Source organism: Accipiter gentilis, chromosome 7 (genome assembly GCF_929443795.1).
Source record: "Accipiter gentilis chromosome 7, bAccGen1.1, whole genome shotgun sequence".
In the NCBI taxonomy this organism is placed as follows: domain Eukaryota; kingdom Metazoa; phylum Chordata; class Aves; order Accipitriformes; family Accipitridae; genus Astur; species Astur gentilis.
The window spans coordinates 4,017,344-4,038,990 of NC_064886.1; the positions used below are offsets into that span (position 1 = coordinate 4,017,344).

General features: G+C 50.0%; 1 protein-coding gene across 5 annotated transcripts in view; it reads left to right on the forward strand.

The window, feature by feature from the left end:
- SRRM4 (serine/arginine repetitive matrix 4) overlaps positions 1-21,449 on the forward strand; it is a 50,826-nt gene extending 29,377 nt beyond the window's left edge. For 2 of the 5 annotated variants that reach the window (XM_049805540.1, XM_049805543.1), the window contains 7 exons: positions 503-601; positions 1,587-1,749; positions 10,320-10,657; positions 12,278-12,496; positions 12,755-12,865; positions 14,511-14,657; positions 15,280-21,449. In XM_049805540.1, coding sequence (XP_049661497.1) covers positions 503-601; positions 1,587-1,749; positions 10,320-10,657; positions 12,278-12,496; positions 12,755-12,865; positions 14,511-14,657; positions 15,280-15,544 — 1,342 coding nt within the window. In that variant the 3' untranslated portion in view covers positions 15,545-21,449. The remainder of the gene's footprint in view (positions 1-502; positions 602-1,586; positions 1,750-10,319; positions 10,658-12,277; positions 12,497-12,754; positions 12,866-14,510; positions 14,658-15,279) is intronic. The other 3 variants (XR_007506695.1, XM_049805542.1, XM_049805541.1) reach the window with 3 other exon arrangements.
- Positions 21,450-21,647: the final 198 nt, after the last annotated feature.

Sequence of the window (21,647 nt, forward strand, 5' to 3'; positions counted from 1 at the left end):
ATGTGAGGGTTGGAGCTTTGTGATGGCTTGCCCGGAGGGACGGCGCTCCCCCATATGGGGGTCAGCAGTGGGAAGGTCCCAGGCTGTTTCCTAGCTGTCTTAGGGTAGGCTGCAGGATGAAGGGCAACCAGATGAGCAGGCAAGCACATAGCTCTTTAAAGTCTTGAAAGCAGGAAGGATTGGTGCTGTCTGCTGTACTCCTGCATGCTAGTCCATAGATCTTCCCCCAGCAGGCTACAGAGCCAACCTAATAGCTTGTAGTTAAAATGCTAGCATAGATCTCGGTAAGATGGCTTGCCTTAAATGTCAGTGTAGCTATGAGGGGATGGAGAATTTCTCATGCCTCGGTGTCCTGCGTGATGTTTCATACACCAATCCCTTTGGTTTAAAACCCAGATCTCCTTTATGATTTGAATGTTACTGACTTCAGCCTCCAGCTGCTGGCTCTTGCATCCCCCCAGTCTGCTAGTCTAACTGTGGTTTTCCTCTCTGTTTCTTAAAGCTCTCGTGGGCGCACCCGGAAATCTCATCGCCATCGCCACCGCCACTGCCACTCTCGCTCAGAGAGCTCCGACTCCCATTCCCCCAGCTGCCGAAGCAGGTAACGTCACCGCTCCCTGAGCTGAGTGTCCTGCAACACTTCCCGGTGGGCTCACAGATGTGATTGCAATAGCCTGTGTGACCCACAAACTCTGTGCAGAACCGCATCCCATTCTGGTAGCAGCTATGCCACGTACTGGGGGTAGAGCTTCTTGTGGTCTTGGCCGTGGAAGGGTTTTGCCTCAAGGAGCAGTGGCTGCAGCTTTTCAGTCTGACAGTCACTTCTAATCCCCATGGCTGATGATCAGCCCATGACAGCTGATTCCAGCTTAGTCTCCCTTCCTCAGCCCAAGGGCTCTGTACTGCTGATGTCCCAGGAAACTCTTAAACATGGTCTTAGCAATGGAAATATATTTGCCCGTGGCAATCTATAGCCACTGTGTTTGACCTGATTAAAATCTCTGTCCTGTGGATGACAGATGCATCCTGGGGCCAGCTAAGTGGATGCTGGTGCTAGACCCGGCATCACTGCAATAGCAAGTCGCGTAGTTTATACACATTGTGAGTTCATGTTTCACGTTTTCTGAAAGCACTTGAACAAACCACCCCCATGCTCTCACTTCACTCCTCCTAACTACTGGGAATTTTCTTATGAAAACCCGATGATCAGTGGGGGAAGGAATGCAGTCAGTAATTGGAGGGGTGTTTATGCAAAAGCAGAGTGTGTCTTCTCTTGGAAGTGTATTACAATAGGGACATTCACATGTGTGTGAAAGTATGGTTTGCCTTGAGCCACCATAAAATCATGAACTGGAGCTGAAATTTGAGGTTAGGGTCCAAATCCTGGATGCAAAATATTTTTTTTAAAAGTAGAAAAGAAAAACAGCCCTTTTCTCTCCACCATGACTCCACAGAGCAGTCATGTGGAAGACCTTCTCCCACACACAATGGCCTAGCACAGAGCTGCTCAGGGTTTGTATGGAGCTGGTAATGGGCACTACTACAATACCAAGGAATAACGGTTTGACTGTTCATGTCTTCTGGAGGCACAGAGCCAGGTCTCGGGAGGAAGGGCGTAAAACACGGCGAAGACACTCCCGGCACCGTTCAAGGATTGCGGCAAAGCGAAGCTCCTCTGCAGAGGTTCAGGCCAGCCAAAAAGCCAGCCAAACCCTCCCGCTCTACAGCTTCCTGTCTCCTAAGGAAGTAGTAAGTATTACACACTGTGCTTCTTTGCTTGAACTAGCCACAGGAATCTGGGCAAGAAATCTGATATGAAATTTTTATAACTCAATTATAGCAATGTTAGACAAAGTTGGTTAAAACTGTATTATTTATTAATGGTGCTGTTCTCCAATGTATTTAAAGTCATTCCTTCCTTCAGCACTTTCGCACCGAGGGTTGGGCTGGAGAGGGGAAAAATTTGCAAAGGCTCTAGCCTATGAATAATGAATTGAGGACATTTAACAAAAAAAAGTGGCCTCCAGCAATGATATTTTACAGGGAAGTGTTTGTTATGCAGTCTTTGCTCAGCTGGATGTGAACTTAATTCACTGGTCTTCATGTCCAAAAGTTTAGCCCTTCAGGGGAAGAAAGGGAATCAAACATATATAAAAGAAACATTTACATTTAATGAGTTGGTGATTATTGGCAGGGGATGTTTTCTGACTATCAGGATCCTTCTAGGATCACTGTTGCTCTGGACTGACAAGCCCAGGGGCCAAATTCAGAACTTATGAGCAGCTCTCATTGATGCTAATGGGAACTGCATGTGCAGCTGAGGGTAAAATCAGGCTCAGTGCCTTGGGATGTTTTTCCATATATATGGAAAGAGATGATATAATACATGCCTTAGAACTGGGGGAGCAAGAGATGGAGAGACATATTAGATACGGATCGATATGAGGTCTTCCTTTTCCATGGCATGTTTCCCCTTTGTTCCTGGCAGCTGCAAAGCAGAGGTGTGATACTCTTTGATTGTGATGTTAGTATCTGATAGGCATTCTGGAGAGATGAATTGCTACATAGGACTCAAGGTAGTGCAGAAGCTGGTACTCGTGTGTGGATGTGTAATGTTAGAGGTGTCTTGAGTACAGAGTCCTCCAAGCCCCGAAGTGGTATATAATGGGGAACTGATTTTTCTCCTTTAGGCCCAGACATCATTGGAAATAGCTCAGCCATACACATTAGCTACATCAGATGTGAGACAGATAGTGCCAGCAAGAGGAGAGACTTTATCCGCTCACCCGCACAGACAGCATTCCCATCAAAACACACAGAGATTATACGTGGGTACAGACAGGCACAAGCTGTCTCTCAACATTATAGATATGCATATTTGCTCTTGCTATATACATCTGCTGAGTGTGTAGTGCATATACAAGTCATTGCTTATAAACCCATATAAGGTAGAGCGAATAGCAGAACCTGCACACCACACTTAGATGCGTGTGTGTGTGCACACATGCAAAGAAAGAATAACAAGGTACAAAGCTTTTATTGCCATGAGCCTGGGGTGTTGCCCTCTGTCAACTTTGAAGGCAGGAATGAGTCAAGAGCTCCTCCCAAAAAACAACCAGCCAAAGACTGCATCATGTCACCAGGGGTTTTTTTGATTCAAGCTGCATATTTTACATAAATGTTTTCAAGTCTAAGCCTGGTTTTTAATTGGTACTAGGTTTCCTCTCTCTGAAGCCAGGCTCCCTGAGTCCTGTGAGGCCGACTGCCAGCTGTTCTGTTCCCTGAGCAAGAGTAAACTCTAATTTAAAATTGTAAAACCTTTAAAATGAGCTAAACTCAAGCATGCTGCACTCCCCTTTCCACTTGAATCACTTGGAGTAAATGAGCACACAGGCTGCGGGGCAGGGAAAATCAGAGCTTTATAGTTACAGATGCAAGGGATGGATGCAAAGTAAAAGTCATCAGGCCCCTGCTGCATTCTTTCTAGTAAGGGTTAATAACACAGGCAAATATTTCAATGATGAAAAGGCATCAGTGCTTTTACTAAGCAACCCACTAGTGTCCTTTTGTTCCCAAAAAGAAGTATGCTCTCTTGGGGCATCATTCAAGAGCACATTTAAGCACTTGTTTAAATTGAAGCCCCTGGTTAAGTGCTGCCCCTGAAATTTTTCTGAATAAGGTCATTAAATATCATGTACTTAAAACTGGCAAGAGAAAAATGGAATGGGAACTTTTAGTCCCATTTATTAATGACTATACGCAACTCTTTGATGCCTCTCCTTTTTGTGAGTTAAATGGTTGCTCTATAAATAAACTTAGTTCTGTCAGAATCTAGAGAGCAGCCTGGATGTGTTATGAAATGAAAACTTGCTCTTGCAGAAAATGTTGATCACATGTCAAAAATAAATTACTGGAAAAGAAAAGATTTTGTGGAAAATTCCAGAATTGGGATTCAAAAATGCTATGTTTCTGTCCTCTATGGGGGTTGGTGTGTCACACTCCCTACCCTTCCCTCCGGCCTGGGCTTCCAAGCCAAACCATCTTTACCTGAGGAGATGCATTGTCATATCTCCAAAGGAAAGGGATTGTCCAGGGAGGATCCTAATGCACAGAAAAGACCCAGAGAGACAATACACAAACTCCCATCAGGTAATGCTATAGCACTTCCAAATCAAAGATCTTGCTTTTTAAGCCAATTTTTATTCTATATTCTTTTTCTTCTGAAAATTTGAAGCATTTTGTGGTAAATTCTGCCATCCCCCCTCCCCAGATTGTTTTCCTTCCTTTCTACTGGAACAGCCACAATTTCGAACTAGGTCTACCTGTAATTTATGAGGGATAAAGCATACAAAATAATGCCCTGCCCGTGCATCTACCTTGCTCCTTCTTTCCCTCTTGCCTTTATGCATAAGTTGATGCACGCACACCTACAGAAACACCCCAAAATTCCCTGCTACTTTTCTTTTTGGCAATGAATTTCTAAGCTTCTCCCTCTCGCTCGCACTTTAATCCCATGCAGCTGCAATAGCCACCTACTGAGAACAGGATTGTGGGTCTGTGCCTCAGCATGCAGAGAAACTGTGGGTAATAGGCAGCATCTATTTTTGAACAGAATACCCCTAACCTGCTGCAGATACTTTATTCCACACTGACACAGATGTATTACATGCCACTGTGCTTTCAGTTGAGCAATGCAATATAAATACCTGCAGGGTACAAATCTAATTGCCTTTGTTGTACCTGATGAAGATAACTACGCGCTGCATACGCTTTCCTTGCCAGCTCCTTTTCTTCCACTGACACTCATTTACGATGTCACAAATTAACACAGGCTTGAGCCAGATTTTCAGTGAGGCTCAGTGGGGTACAGTTGTTCCAAATGATGCTGTTTGTCTTTGTGCTCATGTGTCTGCAGAAAAGTAGAAGTAGTGAAATGCTGTGCAGGGGCTGGGACACTGTGTGCAGGAGAGCTCAGGAAACTTTATAGCAGACCTGCATATTGGCTTGCTGTTGCTCTCTGTTTTCTAGCCTGGGTTTTGGTTTACGTAGGAAAACCTATTCTTTTAACTGTTAGGCAGCCTGTTTCTGACAACAAACAGGGGCCTTGAAGAGCAGAAAGGCAAAGCCTTCCATAAATATGAAAGTTGTTCTGGTTTTGCTTTTCCTTTTCTCCTCTCCCAGCCAGGAGACTGAGGTTACCCCCTGGTTATTGCCCGGTAAATTTGCAGCTCAGTGCTGGGACCACAGGGAGGCCAGCAGCCTGGGGTGAAGGAGGGATGCCTGCAGCCATTGAAGGGCTGTGCTGTACACCAGGTACCAAAGGAGGTGGTGGTGGAAGGCAAACCCTTGCTCCAAAGTAGTGCCAGCCTGGCCAGCATCACGCCATACTGGCTGTACCCCAGCAGGCTGAAAAATTCTTTGCAAAGGAACAAACCTTTGCCTGGCATTCTCTGGAATTTACCCCCAGCAATAGATCTGTGATCCAGGCTGCCCAGCAGTGTTGCTGCCCAGCCCCAAATAACCCAAGCTCTGACCTTGCAGGAGCAGTTGTGTCATTGCCTCCATGCTCCTGGACTTAGCTTAGCCCTTGTGGTAGAGAAAGCCTCACCCTGAAGTCACCATCTAGCAAAAAAACCCAACCAAACAAAAAACCCCAAACAAACCAAAGTATTTTCCACTCAATATTCCTTGAGTCAGGGATTCATAATTGTGCAAAAGGGGCTTATATTGTATTCGTACAGCACTCTGCTATATTTTGTACTCCCTTAAGAGGTTGGCTTTTCAGCTGGGGCAAACTGCCGGCAGAGGTGAGCCCATTTCCCCCAGGTGAAAGCCTCCCCCCAGTCCCCTGCTCTGGAAGATGGAGGTACCCCAGAGCAGGCACAGAGCCTCTTTCCCCTGAGTAGCCCCTCTCAGCAGGTGCTGCTCGCCGTGCCGGCGGCTCCTCGGCAGATGTCTGCTGGGCCCTTGCTGAGAGCAAGGCTCGCTGGGATCATTGACGCAAGCTTTTTATTCCTTTCATTATTACAATGTACAGAAAAAGAGACAAAGGGAGACATTATGCACCTCTGAAAAAGAAATTAACTCCACTTTGAAGCGAGTTGCCAAACAAGAGAAAAAAGACCCAAGAAAGAAATTTATATCACTGTAAGTGAGGCTGTGCCACGCTGCTTGTTGATGGGTCTCAGTCCCCTTATGGCTGAGAAAATGTATAGTCATCTCTCGCCTCAGGGCTGTTTGCAGCACAGTAAATGGACTTGTTCACTTTAATTGGAAGACGAGTAGTGATTGTATTTTTGTAACCTATCAGACTGCACTGCCTCTTGGTCTAGGATCACACTTAAAATTACAGTCTGGAGTATGACTGAGGGCCTCATTTCTAATCCCCCTTCATCTTGATTAAATAATGATTTGAAACAAAAAAATCCAATACATAGATATCTTGGGTTCCCTTGAGGGCAGCAGTAGGTCCCCTGCTGAATGCTGGAGGAAGCAAAGTTCACCAAGATTATTTAATTACTTATTAGAGAGGGGAAAAAAATCCAAGTGTTCACATAGAGAAAATTAGATTCATGAAAGAGCAGACTCTTTTAAGACATCCTAGAAAAATAAAAAGCCATTAGAATTCAATTGAGATCCGCACAGTGTTTTCAGATGTGGTGCTCATTTTCATCTCAAGTGGCGGGCATGCCCTTCAGAAGCAGTAGAATGGGACCAGAAGCAAAGCCAAGGTCATCAGATGGGGGATTTGTCTGAGCAGACAGGCAAGTCGAGCACCTTGAGACTTGTCTTGGCTCTTGCGACAGGACAGAAATCTCCCCTGGAGCTTGAAGGAAGCTACTGGCTACAGCCTGGTGCCCTGAGGTGGTGGGACTGGGAAACTGCTGTGTTCCACCCCCACCCCACCCCCACCCCCACCCCCCTCCCGGCATAGCCCAGCCAGACCCTCCAGGACTATGGGCTCCATAATTCACTGATATCCAGATGTTGCCTCTTTCCAGAGTGCTGCTACCACAGATGTTGAGCTACAGAGGAGCTTGTTGATCTCCAGGTCATTTGACAGATTTTGTGATGTGCTGACAACAGTTGCTACTTTGAAGGTAGACTTCACAGAAGGCAAAGCAAAAGCACGCACCCCAGGTCCCAGTGGCAGTCTTAAAAGCTCTTTTAGAAATGCCAAGAAACTGCTGTATTTCTTGGCAGAAATAAAGGCCTTTTGGTTTAGACTGGGAGGAAACAGAAGCAAAGTGTTTGCGTGTGCAATGATGGGGTCACTGTCCGTCAGAGCAGCCCTGTGCCTGCTCCAGGCTTTTCTTACCTCTGTAGCCAGGGAGTACCTCACATGGTGGTTTATGTCTGTAAAGGAAAGGTGGTCAAAAGCTGGTTGTCCCTTGGTTAGGGTTCAGATCTAATGCAAACCATAACCCACCTTTTAAAAAAAAGTCTGGTGCCATATTTGAAAACACAATCCTGTATCTTCTGGGATGTGGCTGGGGAGAGCGCAGTGGTTCATAGCAAGGGGGCCAGTTCTCTCGAGATTCTGGATGTGGCCTCGGGGTTTCACAAAGAATTGGTGAAAAACAGAGCTGGATAGCTGGCTCTTTTATGCTCCTTTGACATTCCAATTTCTACTGGAGCAAACAAGGACTGGTAGGGAAGTGCTAGAGCTGAGAAATAGCAAGGAGCAGTACCAGATATTGAAATGAGGACTTGCAATGTGTGTCTCCACCCATTCCTAGTTGGGAATATTTGGGAGACATTTCTGCTCTGTGCAGGGCTTCTGTGTTGAAGATGCAAGTTAGCTAGTGAAGAAAGATCACTTAATTTCCCGTGTCTGCTGCTGGGGCTCCTGATGCCTCTAAGTTAGGACTGAGTATGGCTTAGAAGTTAGTGTGGGAGTGGGGGAGTCCCCAGCTCCAGTATGGATTTGCTGGGATGAACTAATTCCTGTCCCTCTGTCCCTTATCCAAGAAGCAGTAACGCCTCCCTCTCTGGCAACATAGGAAGTACTTGGAGATCCTCCAACTCCAGGTGTTTTCAGAGCATGAGGATGTTGTGGGCAGTCATCCTTCCGTGGACTGTGTCCTGAGAGCTGCTCTGTGTGTTGGCAGATCTAGTCTGGTTTCAGTCGCTGCTGGTTCAGCACATGCATCTGAGTCTGCTGTCCCAGTTAGCGCCTCTTGAACTAGGTTTCTCCCCACCCCGCCCCAGGGACACAGATCAGATACCACAGGCATGAGGGTGGATGTGAAGGCACCATCTGACGGGATGAAGGAGCTCCATGTAAAAAGTGACAAAGGCTGGGTCTGTAGCCCCTCTGTGGATGAGAAAGAGCTGGGTCCCTGCGCCAGCCAGTCCAGGGCTAAGCTCTCCAAAGGCCCTGTCCCTGTCCCTACTCTGTGACAGCTGATCCAGGTCTCCTCTGCTCCCTGAGATATTACCAACATTGCAATGTGGTTTTCTTGGCTCAGAATACTGCAGATTTGTAAGGGCATGGCCCAGGTCCCCAGTGTGGAGAGCATGGCATAGAGGGAGGGCATTGTGTGCCCCAGAGCGCGACGTGAGGATGTGTGCAGGTGTTTGAGGAAGCATGGCTTGCTGGGAACATGTTGGAGGACTATCCTGAGGGGGGGACGGGGGACCAAAACTATGTGTCCACACTCTAAGGACCAGACCTTATGGGTGGGAATAAGGAGAGCAGAGCATCTGAGTGAAAGAGGAGGCGGCCACATGAGAGCGCAGACATTCTGGGTCCACGTTTGGCCCTAATTCTCACCCCATTGCAAGGGCAGAGGTTAGCACTAATATAGCCTCACTCACAGGGCCAGTACATTCCTGGACTGGCTCAGGTAAATGCCGGTGGAGTTAAAACTGAACTATAAAATACTCAAATGATGTAAATCCCCTTGGTGGTGCTCAGGGTGCCAGGCAACAGCCCTGCCCAGGGCAGCCTTTGTGGGTCCTTGCTGACCCCATTGCGTTCAGCAACCCACCAAAACCCAGCCAGGGTATGACTGAATCCCCACACAGAGGCTGGCAGGACCAGGGCTGTTGTCCCCTTCCCCATAGGTCTCCAGTGCAGCACGGGGGGGGGGGGGGGGGGGGGGGGGATATTTTCCCCCCTCGACTTTATTTTTTTACCACTTCCCTCACTTGAGTTCCCTTTGTCACTTCCATGAAACCCAAGGGGATTTAGTGCAAGCTGTGACTTTTCAGCACAAGCGATCAGCCTCCAGGAACAGGCTAGCCAGCCTAATTTAAAGCAGAAGGAAACAAAAATGAATAATAAGTGAGACAAGCAAGCAGACAAAAAGCAGTCATGACATTTGCATAGAGGAGGCGAGCGAACAGTTGGCAGTGTGGATTGAAGAGAGGGTTTATGTTTTTTTCATGTAATTTGAGACTCTAATGATGGACTTATGTTGCCCGCTCTTCCTTTTTTCTTACACCTTACCTACTAAAGGAGGAGTTCTTGATGGGTAAGTGGATGCTATCCGCAAGACACCAGGGAATTTATTAGAGGTCACTTGAGCGCATTAGCTATATCTTCTTCAGGGGGAAAAAAGCACACAAAGAAGTATCTGTATACTTTTTATTTCCAGAGGGATTTTTCTTTTTTCCCCTGCCCCTTCCTTTTTTCTTTTTTCCTTTTTTTTTTTTTTTTTTTAGTTTCAAAGTGATAAGCTTGTTTATTTGCCAGTTTTTACTTTGTACAGAAGCCCTTAATTTGATTTGATTTGATTTTTCTTTGCTTATTTTAGTGACATTCATTCAGCCTCTTTATTAAGGAAGCTTTAAAAATTCACTCATTTAAGATTTTGTTTCATTTTTGTTTTCTTTCCAAGAATTATGTAGGGTTTTTATGTGTATATACCCATTTCTTTTTTTTTTTTTTTCCCCCCTCTTTAAGGTTAAATAAGGGCTTTGTCCTCTGTTATACCTTTTTTTATTTAGTTAGTTAGTTATTTTAATTCTTTGGTTGCCCGTTTACTTTGTTGAACTCTTTTGTTTAACATGAATTGCATGCTGATACTCTTTGCATGATCTCTAAATCTTCCCGTTATCATAGCAGGGGGAAAAGAAGTTTCTTCTTACTGTGGATTTCTTTCAGGGATATGTGCTTTTGTTTTCTTCTCCTCTTTCTTCTTTTTTTCTTTCTTTCTTTCTTTCTTACTTTGTTTCTTTCCTTTCCTTTTGTTTCAGTGCATCATGATGGTAAAATTTCTGGGTTTATTTAAAAAACAAAAAAGCAAAGTAAAACCAAAAACCACCACCCCCAAAACCGTTCAAACAATGCCAAATGGCTTTTTTGCTTTCAGATCTCTCAGTCAGGGTCTTCTGCTGACCTCTTTACCAAAACAGACAGCCCGCCTGGCAACCTAGCCAGCCAGAACGGAGAGTATCATGAATATGACTCAGGAAACGATACTTCCTCCCCTCCCTCCACTCAAACGAGCTCATCCAGGTCAAAGGACAGCCAGGAGAAAAGAAGTCTAGTCCATGATGGCTTTGGCCATGCCTTCTCGTCCGGGAAGCCCAAACTGGCCAACAGCGATAACAGCTCTGATTCAGGAAATTCCTTCACCAGTTGCTTTTCCCAGACCAAGGGAACAGCTTTGGAAAATCTGTCTCCAGATGCCCAGGGACAAGACCGAAGGTCAGTGATTACCAGTAGCTGCTTCTGGCAGCCAAATACCTGGTACGTTGTTGCTCTGTATCTCCTGCCTGCTCGCCAGTTGCAGTGGTGAGCTGGCAGGGAGGTTTTTGTGGTCTGGAGGCAGTTAGATATAAATCAGACCCACGGTCTTGCCAGTCTGGAGTCCAGAACCCAGCAATGACCAATACTGTAGCCTGAGGAGGAAGATGAAAACCCAGCCACACACCCTTGGCATTGCCTGTGCCGGCTGTTCTGGTGTTAATGTGGCTAATGCAGGGTTTGGCCCTGGGTCGAGCTGTGTCTTGAACACATCCCTGCTCAGCTGGACGTGACCATGTCAAAGAAAAGAGTCACTGGCCCTTCTGGGCAAAATCTAAAAGGCGCATCAGGGGTTGCCGTGCTAACTCTTCCCCTCTGCTTACTGAGGGGAAGGGAAGTGGGGTTCATCTCCACCAAAACCATTACAGGCTGTTCTTTCACCTGTCCAATGAGGCAAATCCAGCCTGCTCCTTCCTAGCTCATTCAGGACTGGTGCTGGGTGACAAGATAGCATCTCCTGCAGATGGGGAGCACAGGAAGGGACAAGTACCTCGCTGGCTGCAGCATAACACAGCAGCAGCTCTATGCGCTGGGGCCATGGGGCATCAGGGTCGGGGGCAGGAATCAAACCACCATCTGGTCCCACAGGTCATCATCAGGAGAGGGGAGCAGATCCTCGCCTCGGTCACCGCCTCCCATTCCTGGGGGTTTGCCAGGTGATGTTGGGGGTGGAGGCACTGAAGCACGGTGGCTGGTACCCAAGGCTATGCTCGGGCAGTGGTGTTAGGGAGCTCTTCCAGCTCAGGCCCTCGGGTCTTAAAGGCTGAAAGTCAGAGCCAGGATGTGGTCTGGGGGTGGGAGCCCTGAATGAGAGAGGAGAGGGAGCCAGGGGAATTGGTGTTAGGAAGAACAAGCCCTCAATTTTCAGTCAGAGGGTAAAATTTTAGGGCTGTATATACTTTTCACAGTCTGACTCAGTGGGATAACTCTGCCTTCACATGGGTGGAGCTGGGACTGCAGCTGGCCCTGGCTGTTGGAAGGCTGCCTCGCTGCTGGGCTCTAACCCCAGTTCATACCCAGGGCACTTCTGGAAGTGGAGGAATTCACACAGCCCTGTCCAAAGGCAACAGGACATACCCACTCAGTGCCCGCTCATGCTGCTGCACAGCCAGGCTGGAGCACAGGCGCTTGCCCTCCCATGCTCTGGCTTTCCCTTGCTCCAGCACTTCTCACATCCCTCCCTCCCCAGGATGTGCACCGCTTGCTGGCTTGATGCAGGCTCTGCCAACTAGACACCTCTGGTGTGTTGGGCATGGGGCAGAAGAGCTGCCCCTCATGCCACCAGTGACCTCTTCCACAGCCCTTCCCTGGCATAGCCTGGAGGGTGAGCTCTTGGGCTCTGACCCACACACATGGGGTCTCCTGCAACAGCAGCCTGGGGAGCCAGGAGGTCTTTTTTATCCCCAGTTGGGGAATGGGAGAATGGGAGTATTTGTTGGCTGGAGTGTGGTGCTCCTCTCAGGCAGGGACCAGTCCCAGTTCAGCCACAGCTTCAATGACTGTCCAAATATATGTTCACAGAGGGTGCCTGTCCTTGTGTCTCAGCTGTTCGGAGGAGAAGCAAAACTTCCTCCCATCCCCAACCCACAGCTCCTCGCTGAGGCCATGCTCCCGCAGTGAGTCGTACACCAGCACCGGCAGATCATCCCCTGGCTCCAGTCGTTCCAGCCGCTCCCGCTCCTCACACCACAAGGCCTCTCCCAGGTACTCCCGAAGCAGGTCCTGCTCCTCAGAAAAGAGGTAAGACCAGCTAAAACGGCTGTCTCTGTGACCCTGGGCAATGTCTAACTCTTGCAGGCTAGGAAGCTCCTTTCAGGGGGAGGTGTAAGAGTTTGGGGGGTGCCTAAGGACCCACATGGCTTGGGGTGAACTGGCCGCACAGAGCTAAGCCAAGACACTGAAATGTGGGGCATCTCTTCCCAGCCAGATTCGGAGGAGTCTGGAACAGCCTCACCTTCCAATATCTTTAACTCTTTTATGGTTCTTGCCTATCCCCAGGTCTTCTTCACGTTCCCCCAGCTATTCTTCCAAATCCTGCAAAAAAAGTCCTGGGAGCAGGAGTTCAAGGCCTCGTCGGAGCCCCAGTTACTCCCGCTACAGCCCTAGCAGGTACAGCTGTCTCTTCATGTATCTGCTGCCTCATGCCTTCTCACTGCCTCCATTACTTGTTTGGACTCCAGCACGCTTTCTGGCTCCTGCCAGCCCCAAACTGGTCCCTCAGCTTTCTCACTGGGTACTTTAGTCCTCCAATCTGGGGTGAGAGGGAGCAGGGGGACATGGACTAAGGCATATGGCAGTATGTTCTGTTGGCCCTCAGTCCAGCGGAAATTTCATTTATTGCCCCAGAACTGGTGCTGGTGGCAGAGGGAAGAGCCCAGAGATGAGCCTTTCACTTTCTGTGGGACAAGTGGATTTTCTATAGCGAAGGACTGCCCCGCGTTGATTCAGGGCAAGTTCACGCAAAGCACTTTTTGGGGCTAGGTTGCTGGGAAGGAGATCTGGTTTATCCCTGGCTTTGAACCATCATGGTATCTCACACTCAGAGCGTATGGCAGGTGAAGTGGCTGTTCCTCCGCTCTCAGCCCTCGCAGGGGACATGCCATACAGCTGAGAGTGCACAGATGGCTGCTTGGCGGTGTTTGCCAGGGCCTCATGCAAGTGGGAGATGCCTTGTAGGAAAAACCCAGGGAGCATCCCTCTCTATCGTGCTGGTGGGCAAAGCGTTAGGCTCCGCTTGGGTCTGCCCACAGCTTTCATCGCCTGAGGAGCCTGCACCAGCCAGCAGCCCCTACAGCAGGGCTGCAGCCCTTGTCAGAGGGGGATCTTACTGCAGTAGGGAAAGACTCTGCTTTTCAGAGTTGTGGCTCTGCCAAAGAGTTGTCAGGCCCTCAGAAGTGCCCCTGCTGCATGGGCAGATGCCAGGTACCCTCATGCTGGCACTCACACAGCCTTGCAGAGGGAAACACAGTCCAGGCAACTCTACACCTTCTGCACCCAATAGAAAGCACGCATCTCGCAGCTCAGCCCTAGAGACGCCTTTGGGCAGGTTTTTCTGGTAACACCTCTGCTGCTGTGAACATTTTTCACCCTTAAAACGTTACATTCCCAGGGTCTGACTCTTGCAGGCTGTGACAATTCCTGTACTGGCGTAGGAGAACATTCGCTGTGTGCAAGGATCAGGCCCTTGACCTTCAGCATGTCACTTTGCAGATGTCATTGAGCAGGGTGTATGAAATCAGCCACACTCCATGGAAGGGCCTGTGCTGACGCGTATGGGAATTTAACAAAAGACAAAACCATAGCAACACCGGCACTCCTTCTGGTGAGCTGTGCAGAGCTGCACAGCCCTGCAGGGATACGGGGGGCCCTTGTGGGGCCTGCTGGCAGGCTGGTTCTCGCCTGCTTCTGCGGCATGGCCAGCAAGAGCAATTTTAGTACAGCTAAATACAGAGTGCATCCACAGGCACAGGTACATGGAAAGCCATCTTAGTTTGGCAGCGCAGGGCCAGCAGGAAACTCTGCTGAAACCTCCAGACACAATTAGTGGGTGTCCATCTGTCCAGCCAGATGAGTGTCTCTTTGTCCAGCTGAGCGTGCACAGGGCTGCTGCCACCAGAGCACTTTGCTTAGAGTGGTCCCTTTTGGAGCTGAGTGTCCTCCACTCATCCGTGCCTTCATGGGTCATTGCCTCCACGTCCCAAACCCACCCCACAAAACCCCAGCAGTAACAGTTTCCAATTTGTGCCTTCCCCAGAGACCGTGAGCGAGAGCACAAGTATGGCTCCAGCGAGAAGGAGTCGCACAGGGAGCGTGACCGGCAGCGGCGGCGGCGGTCCTATTCACCCCTGAGGAAACGCAGGAGAGACTCTCCCAGCCACCTCGAAGCGCGACGCATCACGAGGTAAGGGGATGCGGTCCCATCGTTTGGAGACAGGCTCAGCTGGCACTCCCCAGGGGTACATGGACTGTCCTTGGGTCCCAGCCCTTGCCAGCTGAGGTGTCTCCAGCAGGAGACCGATTTCCCTGAGCCTGATCAGCAGGCCCTTCCACACGTCCTAGAGCTTGGGAATTTCCAGCTACAGGCAGAGGGACGGTGGGGGGTGGAGTATCTCATTTACAACAGCTGAAGAAAAAAGGTAGTTGAAGTCAGAACAGGGACTCAACTTCCAGGGGCCAGGAGCATCCCCCCACGGGCTTTTTGTTTCACCCTCTCCTGTGGCAGATGTCCTACACTGCAGAGAGAGTCAAATATTGACTCTAACCTTCACACTGATAGCTCTTTGGACAACATCAAGCAGAGCCCAGCCTCAGACTTAGTGCTTGGGACATTCCCCAGGGCTGCGGGGGTGGGTGGTTTGAATCCCAAGGCCTGTCAGCTACCTGATCTCTTCCTTTTTTTCTTTTACACAAATACAGCCGCATTTTGGGGGAGTGTTGTGCAGCATAAACAGTGCTTTTTGGAGATTTTTGGCAGTAAATCCATCCTTGTGTTGGCAGTAACCCACGTCTCTCTGTCCCCGCAGTGCCCGCAAACGCCCCATCCCCTACTACCGTCCCAGTCCCTCCTCCTCCAGCAGCGCCAGCAGCTATTCCTCCTGGTACAGCAGCTTTAGCCGCTCCCCAAGCCGGAGCCGGAGCTACTCCAGCTACCGGACGAGCCGGAGCCGAAGCTGGAGCAGCAGCAGTGCCGAGGGCAGGAGCCGCAGCCGGAGTTCAGGCCCCAGGAGCAGCCGCAGCAGGAGCAGGAGCTATGACTCAGGAGGCAGCTCCGACAGCCTGCGTCGTTAGGGAGTGCCACCGACGGTTCACGTGCCGGCGTCACCTCCAGATTCCTGGCATTCTCCGCTTCCTTCCCACCTACCTGGCCATCGATAGCAATCATCCCTGATACCGATTTGGTGGCAGAGCCAGGTCCCCCTTCCCCGGTTCGGAGTAAGAGCCTTCGTGCACCCGGTGCAGCCCCTTTGCCACCTTGCGGGGTGGGTGGATCAGTCCCAGCTCCCCTGGCCAGGGCTGGAAGAAGGGTCAGTGCTTTACAGAGGGTCTGTCACGACAGATCTGCTCCATCCTCCCTGACGTATCCCCGTCTCCCCATCTCTGCTGCTCTCCAAAGCATTACCAGCTGGTCCAAAGGAAAGTATTCAGCTCCTTGCTCTTCTGCCAAACCAGGAACCAGCAAATTAATTTCTGTTGGAGGGAGAGACCTAGTTAGGGAGGAATTTGCTGGGAAGCTTTGGTGATGAGTAGGGGTGACCTGTCCCCATAAAGGCAAATATCAGGTCCCTTGGGTCTCTCCTCCAGAGTTTCTGCCCACTCTGCAGCAGGCCTTTTCCATGAGAGAATACTTATTTATTGCCAGTCAGCCAGTCCCTGCTACAAATAGAAGGCTAGAAATCCCTCCTGACGTAATTCCTAGGGAAAAAAAGGCCATTCCCTCTCTTTCTCCCGCCCTTTCCTACCAGGTACGCATCATCTTTCACAGGGTTGTTTTATCCCCCTCCAGCACTGTGAGTTGCTTGCAAACAAACTGCTGAGGTCTGAAGGAGACGTGGGGCCGGTGGCGTACAAGGGAAAAGGGAGCTGCTGTTACACTGTGCTTCGAGGGCCAGGCCACGGTGTGGGAGATAGGGGTCATGGGGTTCCCTTCTCAGAGGAACCTTCTTGCAGTTTGGCTTTAAGTTTTTCTAAAGGGAGCCTTGCCCTTGGAGTGCAATTCTGGTGGGCCTGATAAGGAGATATGGAGATAGCCTAGCTGTGGGGTGTAGTGAGAGCACACAGGGTTAAAAGGGCATCGCATGAGCCAGGGGACCCCAATTCCTCTTCCTTATAACAGGCAGCAATTCTAAGCCATGCCGGGAGGATTTCAGGAAATCATTTCTCCTGGAGACCCTCAGGCTCCCCGGAGGCAGGATTAGCAGCCACAGCAGCCCTGTCGCAGGGCCAGTGCAGGGTTGCAGCGGGATGCATTCACACCCCAGTTTGTTGCTGGGAGGACAGAGCAGTGCAGGGGGACAGAAAGGGCCCCCCGCTAATTGCCTGTTTTTCCAAGGAGCCGCAGGCAGCGGCAGGAGGGCCCTGCCTGCCTGGGCGGCCCTGGGCCCTGGGGTTTTGTCTCCCTGCCAGGCCTGCCAGCCCAGCTGCCTGCGCAATTACTGTGTTTTGCAGGGTAACAAAGGCTTCTCCCAGCACAGGCTGAGCTGGTGCTGAGGAGTTTCTTTCTCTTACAACACCTGGGTGCTTAGAGACGCTAATTTGGGTTTAAGACTTCCCTCCCTCCCTTTTTCCATCCCCTCCCCTTCCATCCTGCATGATTATTAACGAGTTTGGGCTTAATGAGTCGAGGTGTGTCATTGAAGTGTCACAGAAAAGGGCTAAGTGGAGCCAGCATCTGCTGGAGGAGGAGAGGGGGTAGAAAGAAATGCAACTCCACCCCCCAGCTAAAGAGTTACTTACAGCCCCCCAGTCCCGCTGGCAGCAGGTAAAGGGGCAAAGCTGCAGGTGGAGGAAGGTCAAGTGCTGTGTGGTGTTCTGGTGGAGCTGGCTGACTGCCTTAGCAAGCGTATAAACCTATTATCTGTTGGAAAGTACAGCAGTGTGGGGTGTCCCTTTTTCCCAGTATCCTTGCTACTGCTGGTCCCCCTTATCCTGTGCCTTCAACCCCCAAAGCCCCCCTTTTGTCCAGTTCCTCATCCCCTGCCTTGCTCCCTGCAGGTAATTTGAGGATGAGGGTCATGGAGGGAGAGAGCTGGGCACTGGTATGGTCAGTGGCTTGGTGGGGACATGTGTCCAACTCCTGGGAGGCCACTTTCTAGGACATAGAGAAAAGCATTTCTGGTAGGGCTGAGCAAACGCTCTAGGGCTGTGGTTGAGGGATCAAAGATGGGATGTTCTTGCAGTGGGGTGACACTGCCTACCCTCCTGCGCTGGCCCTGACAGCGGCCCCTTGGCCATCTTTTGCAGTGAACTCCCTTCTCCTAAAGGGCTGAAAACCTCATGCTTCTTCCCCAAAGAGTCTCTCCCAGTCTGACGCTGAAACACCCCGTCCTTCTGCTCCCCGGGAAGATCCGAAGGCAGTGATGGGAGCCCAAACCCCAGATCTACCAGCGTTTCAAGAGTAGCCTCGTGCCCCTTAACACCCCCTAACACGCACGTGCATCTGTAAAAAGGAAGCAGCGAGCCAGGAGGTCAAAAACTAGGGAAGAAAAGTAGAGGGGCTTTGTGCAACCGGTGTAAATATCAAACACAACACTGACTTGAGTTCCTCATGGCTGGGGACGCATGATCGAAGCACCACATCAGGGTCAGCAGCACCCACCAACTGTGGGACAGGAGATGACTCCGAGGGTTGCGCGGGGCTGACAGCAGCTCTCGTACCCATCCGGCTGATCTGTGCTTCAAGGACTGCCTCCGCTTGTACAGTCCATGGCAGCTAAACGCTCCTGGGGTTTCCCAAGCAGACATGTTGGAGTAAACCTCTTAAATTATTTATTTATTTATTTATTATTATTATTATATTTTTAATTGTATGTCAGATGGATGCAGGAGGTCACCATTACCAGTATTTATTTATTCTTTTTTTTTTTTTTAACAGTAAGTTATTTTTGGATTTATGTGTTTGTTTGAATGTATCCATGCCACTGTTCTCATGTAAAGATTTACAGCGCTGGCCCCCTCTCGTTGAGGTGGCTGGAGGTCACTCCTGCTGCCAATGTGTCCCTTTGTCTGCACCCTCTGGAGCAGGGCGGAGAGCGTGTGACAGACAGAGGGAAGCAGGGCAGAGCTGTTTCTCTGTTTTCACGTTAAAAGCTAGGGTTTTTCATTAGATTTGTGCAGGAATGCAATGGATGTGACCACAGGAACGGGTCTAGGACCTCACGGAGGTGACGGCAAGGGTCTGCTCGCTGGCCGGCTGAGCGACGGGGTGTTTGCAGTGCTGTAAGGGGAAGTCTCGCCCCGGTCCGTGCTCACGCCGGCTGGGTGCCAGCTGGCCGCCACCGCTGTTTCCTTTGGCTCCGCAGCCAGCGCACAACCTGAAACCGAGCTGCTCTGCACAGGCACCGCTGGTTTTCCTGGGAGGATGCCGTCGCTAGGACTCCCCTGCCGTGTTTATCGCTGCACAATGACCCACCCATGGAAAAACTAAAGAAATGAGACCGTGAGAGAGTGATCCATGGTGAAGATGCTTGCAAAATCCAGCCTCTGGTGACAGGACCTAACCAATTCTGTGTGTGTATGTGTACGTATATGTGCGTGTATATGTGCATATACATAGGAGTTTCCCTCAGTGGTGGTATTTATTTTTTAACTTATTTAAGATTTTTAGTACAACCTGGAATGTCACCCTCCCTGTCAGTGGACGACTGGGTTTTCTGTCAGTTTGCATAAAGCTCACGAGCTTTTCTGTCTCTGTGCCTTTTGCCAGCACTTTTTTTTTTTTTTTTTAACGTTGTTTTGCTCATTCATTGCTTTTACGGATTTTTGTTCTGCGTCCAGCATCTCAGATTGCTGCTGGCGCTCTCTGCAAAGAGCAGCGTTCACCTGGTGGAAAGGCAACTCGGTCATTTTGGTGTTGGTGAATCACTGCTTGCCTGCAGTCAGCAGCACGAGGGATGCCCAGGGCCGGCTGCAGCCTCAAGGCTTCAGGAAAATATCTCAGCCATTTTTTGGAGGCCCTATCTCAGAGGGCTTTGCTTTCCTCAAGCACAGAGGCTCTTTCTCACCCACGATTTTGTTTCCATCCTGCAAATGCCCCAGTTGCCCTTCCCCGGCAGAGCACGCGTCGCAGCACCCGCTCCCAAATGTCCCCCTGACCCCAGAGTCATCCTGTTGGCTCTGCCCCCTTCCCTGGACCTGCCTCGGCTCTGGGTTTGTCACACTGAGCGAGGCTCGTCCCACCTCTCCCAACCCCAGGGCTGGAGCCAGGCTCCAGAAAACCCAAGACAATCTCTGCAGGTTTGCTGAAAAGCAAAGATAGGGGTATTTCAAAACACTGTTGTGTTCGTTCTTTTCTTCATGGGTTACAGCACTCATCTGAGCTTTGCTTTATGTTGACTGCAACTTTTCTCAATGTTTTTGTTGTTTGGGGGGACTGAATTTGTACCAAACTTGTCTGCAACAGCCAATCACTGTTATTTTGCTATGCATTGTACATATATTGAACAGGCTGAGAGGACTTAGCCTCTATTTAATATTTATTTCTTCTATTTATTGAGCATAAATTTATAAAAAGCTATTTGGGTCTTGCCATTGGGTCCATGAAGGTAGGAGCCTTTGAGGTGTTGCCATATACACTGGAGAGAGGTTATCAGAGAGGTGAATTACTGAGGCTGTCACCTGCTGGCATGGAGGCATCTGGCAGACAAATTGGGCTCATTTGTAGCTCAACCACCAGTGATTTAGGGAGGAACCTCATTTAGATGGAGATGAGCCAGGCAGGGGGTAAAATACTCCATCTTCTTGGGCCAGCTTTTATTGAGAAATCACAACCCCCTGGAAAGGTGCTGGGCGTTCAGAGGTGACAGGCCAGCTGTGGCAGAGGAATAACCCTGCTCTTCCTCCTCCGTGCCGCGTAGGGCTGCTTGGATCGCCGAAGATCCCTGGAGATCTCTGATCTCCCACCACTGACCCCCTATTGGTTCTCCGGGTTATTGGGGGAAAGGGGTCTTGCTGCCCTTTCATCGATGTGAGGAAGGGTATAGGGTTGAAGTGACTTGCCGTGGTATCTACCGGGAAGCAAGGATATCCACCCAGCCCCATCCTGAGACACTTGTCCTCACGCCACGTCCTACTTTTCCCCCTTCCTTGAGCTTTGCGCCAGAACCAGTAGCTTTGCCCGGACGTGAGCTTGGGAAAGGTGGCCAGGACAGGAGTGGGGAGTTGTCTCTCCTGTCATCTCCAACCCGAGCCGGAGCTTGCTGCGAGCATCCCTCCCCTAGCTTTGAAAAAAGCATGGGATGTGCTAAAAATCACAGCCTGCCCCAGTGTCACTCCACCAACGCTGCAGCCGTTGTCCTCTTCACCCGAGTGGGAGGTGTTCGTGCTCCGAGGGCAGCGCTGCCTGGGCTGGCCGAGGGTGGATGTGACTCCGTCGTCGCCAGGCGAGTGCCCAGCGCTGGGTTATTCCCCTGGAGCTGGGCAGGAGCTGCCAGGTGCTCAGCCTTGGGCTATCAGGATATTTGAGAACGAGGCAGATTCAGGTGCCTAAGTGAAGACTTTGCCCTTTAGTGTCCCGTGGGGTTTTATTACCTCTGTACTAGAGAATAAATCATTCTCGTGACTTTTGCTGCTACCTGGAAGTTTGCACATGACCGGGAGTGTCTCCAAAGCACTGGTACATCCGCTCTTGTGGCAACAGCTTCATGGTCAAGCATCCTGACTTTTGGGCTATTGCCTAGAGAACAACACCCTGAACCTCACCAGCCCCAGGGCAGCTCTCTGCCTTCAAAACCCAGGGAATGAGAAGATTTAGAACAAAAGCCAAGACGTAAGAAAAGCCGTGAGGGAAACGGTGTCTCTGTTTTCTCGCCTGTTGGTCGATTCCTTACCAAATGACACTGGCGCATCTGTTCATTTGACTTCGTTGTAAAACTCCCTTTGCTCTCCATTGAAATGCATACTGTATTCTTTAGTCTTCCTGGGGTATTTGAGTTGTTAGCCTGGTTAGAAAAAGGGTTCCAATAAAGGTTCAGACAGTATTTCCTTCTCATCGCAGCCCTGTTTGTCATGTTCCTTTTGGATCCAACTGCGCTCGGTGGGATATTTTGGGTGGTTTCAGCTGCTCCGCAGGGAAGGGCATGTGCCTCTGCTCCCAGCTGCCGCGGACTGGCTGCTCGGGTCAGTTTTGGCTGAAGCCAAAAAAAGTTGTGGACTAGTATTTCTGGCAGCTCTCCCT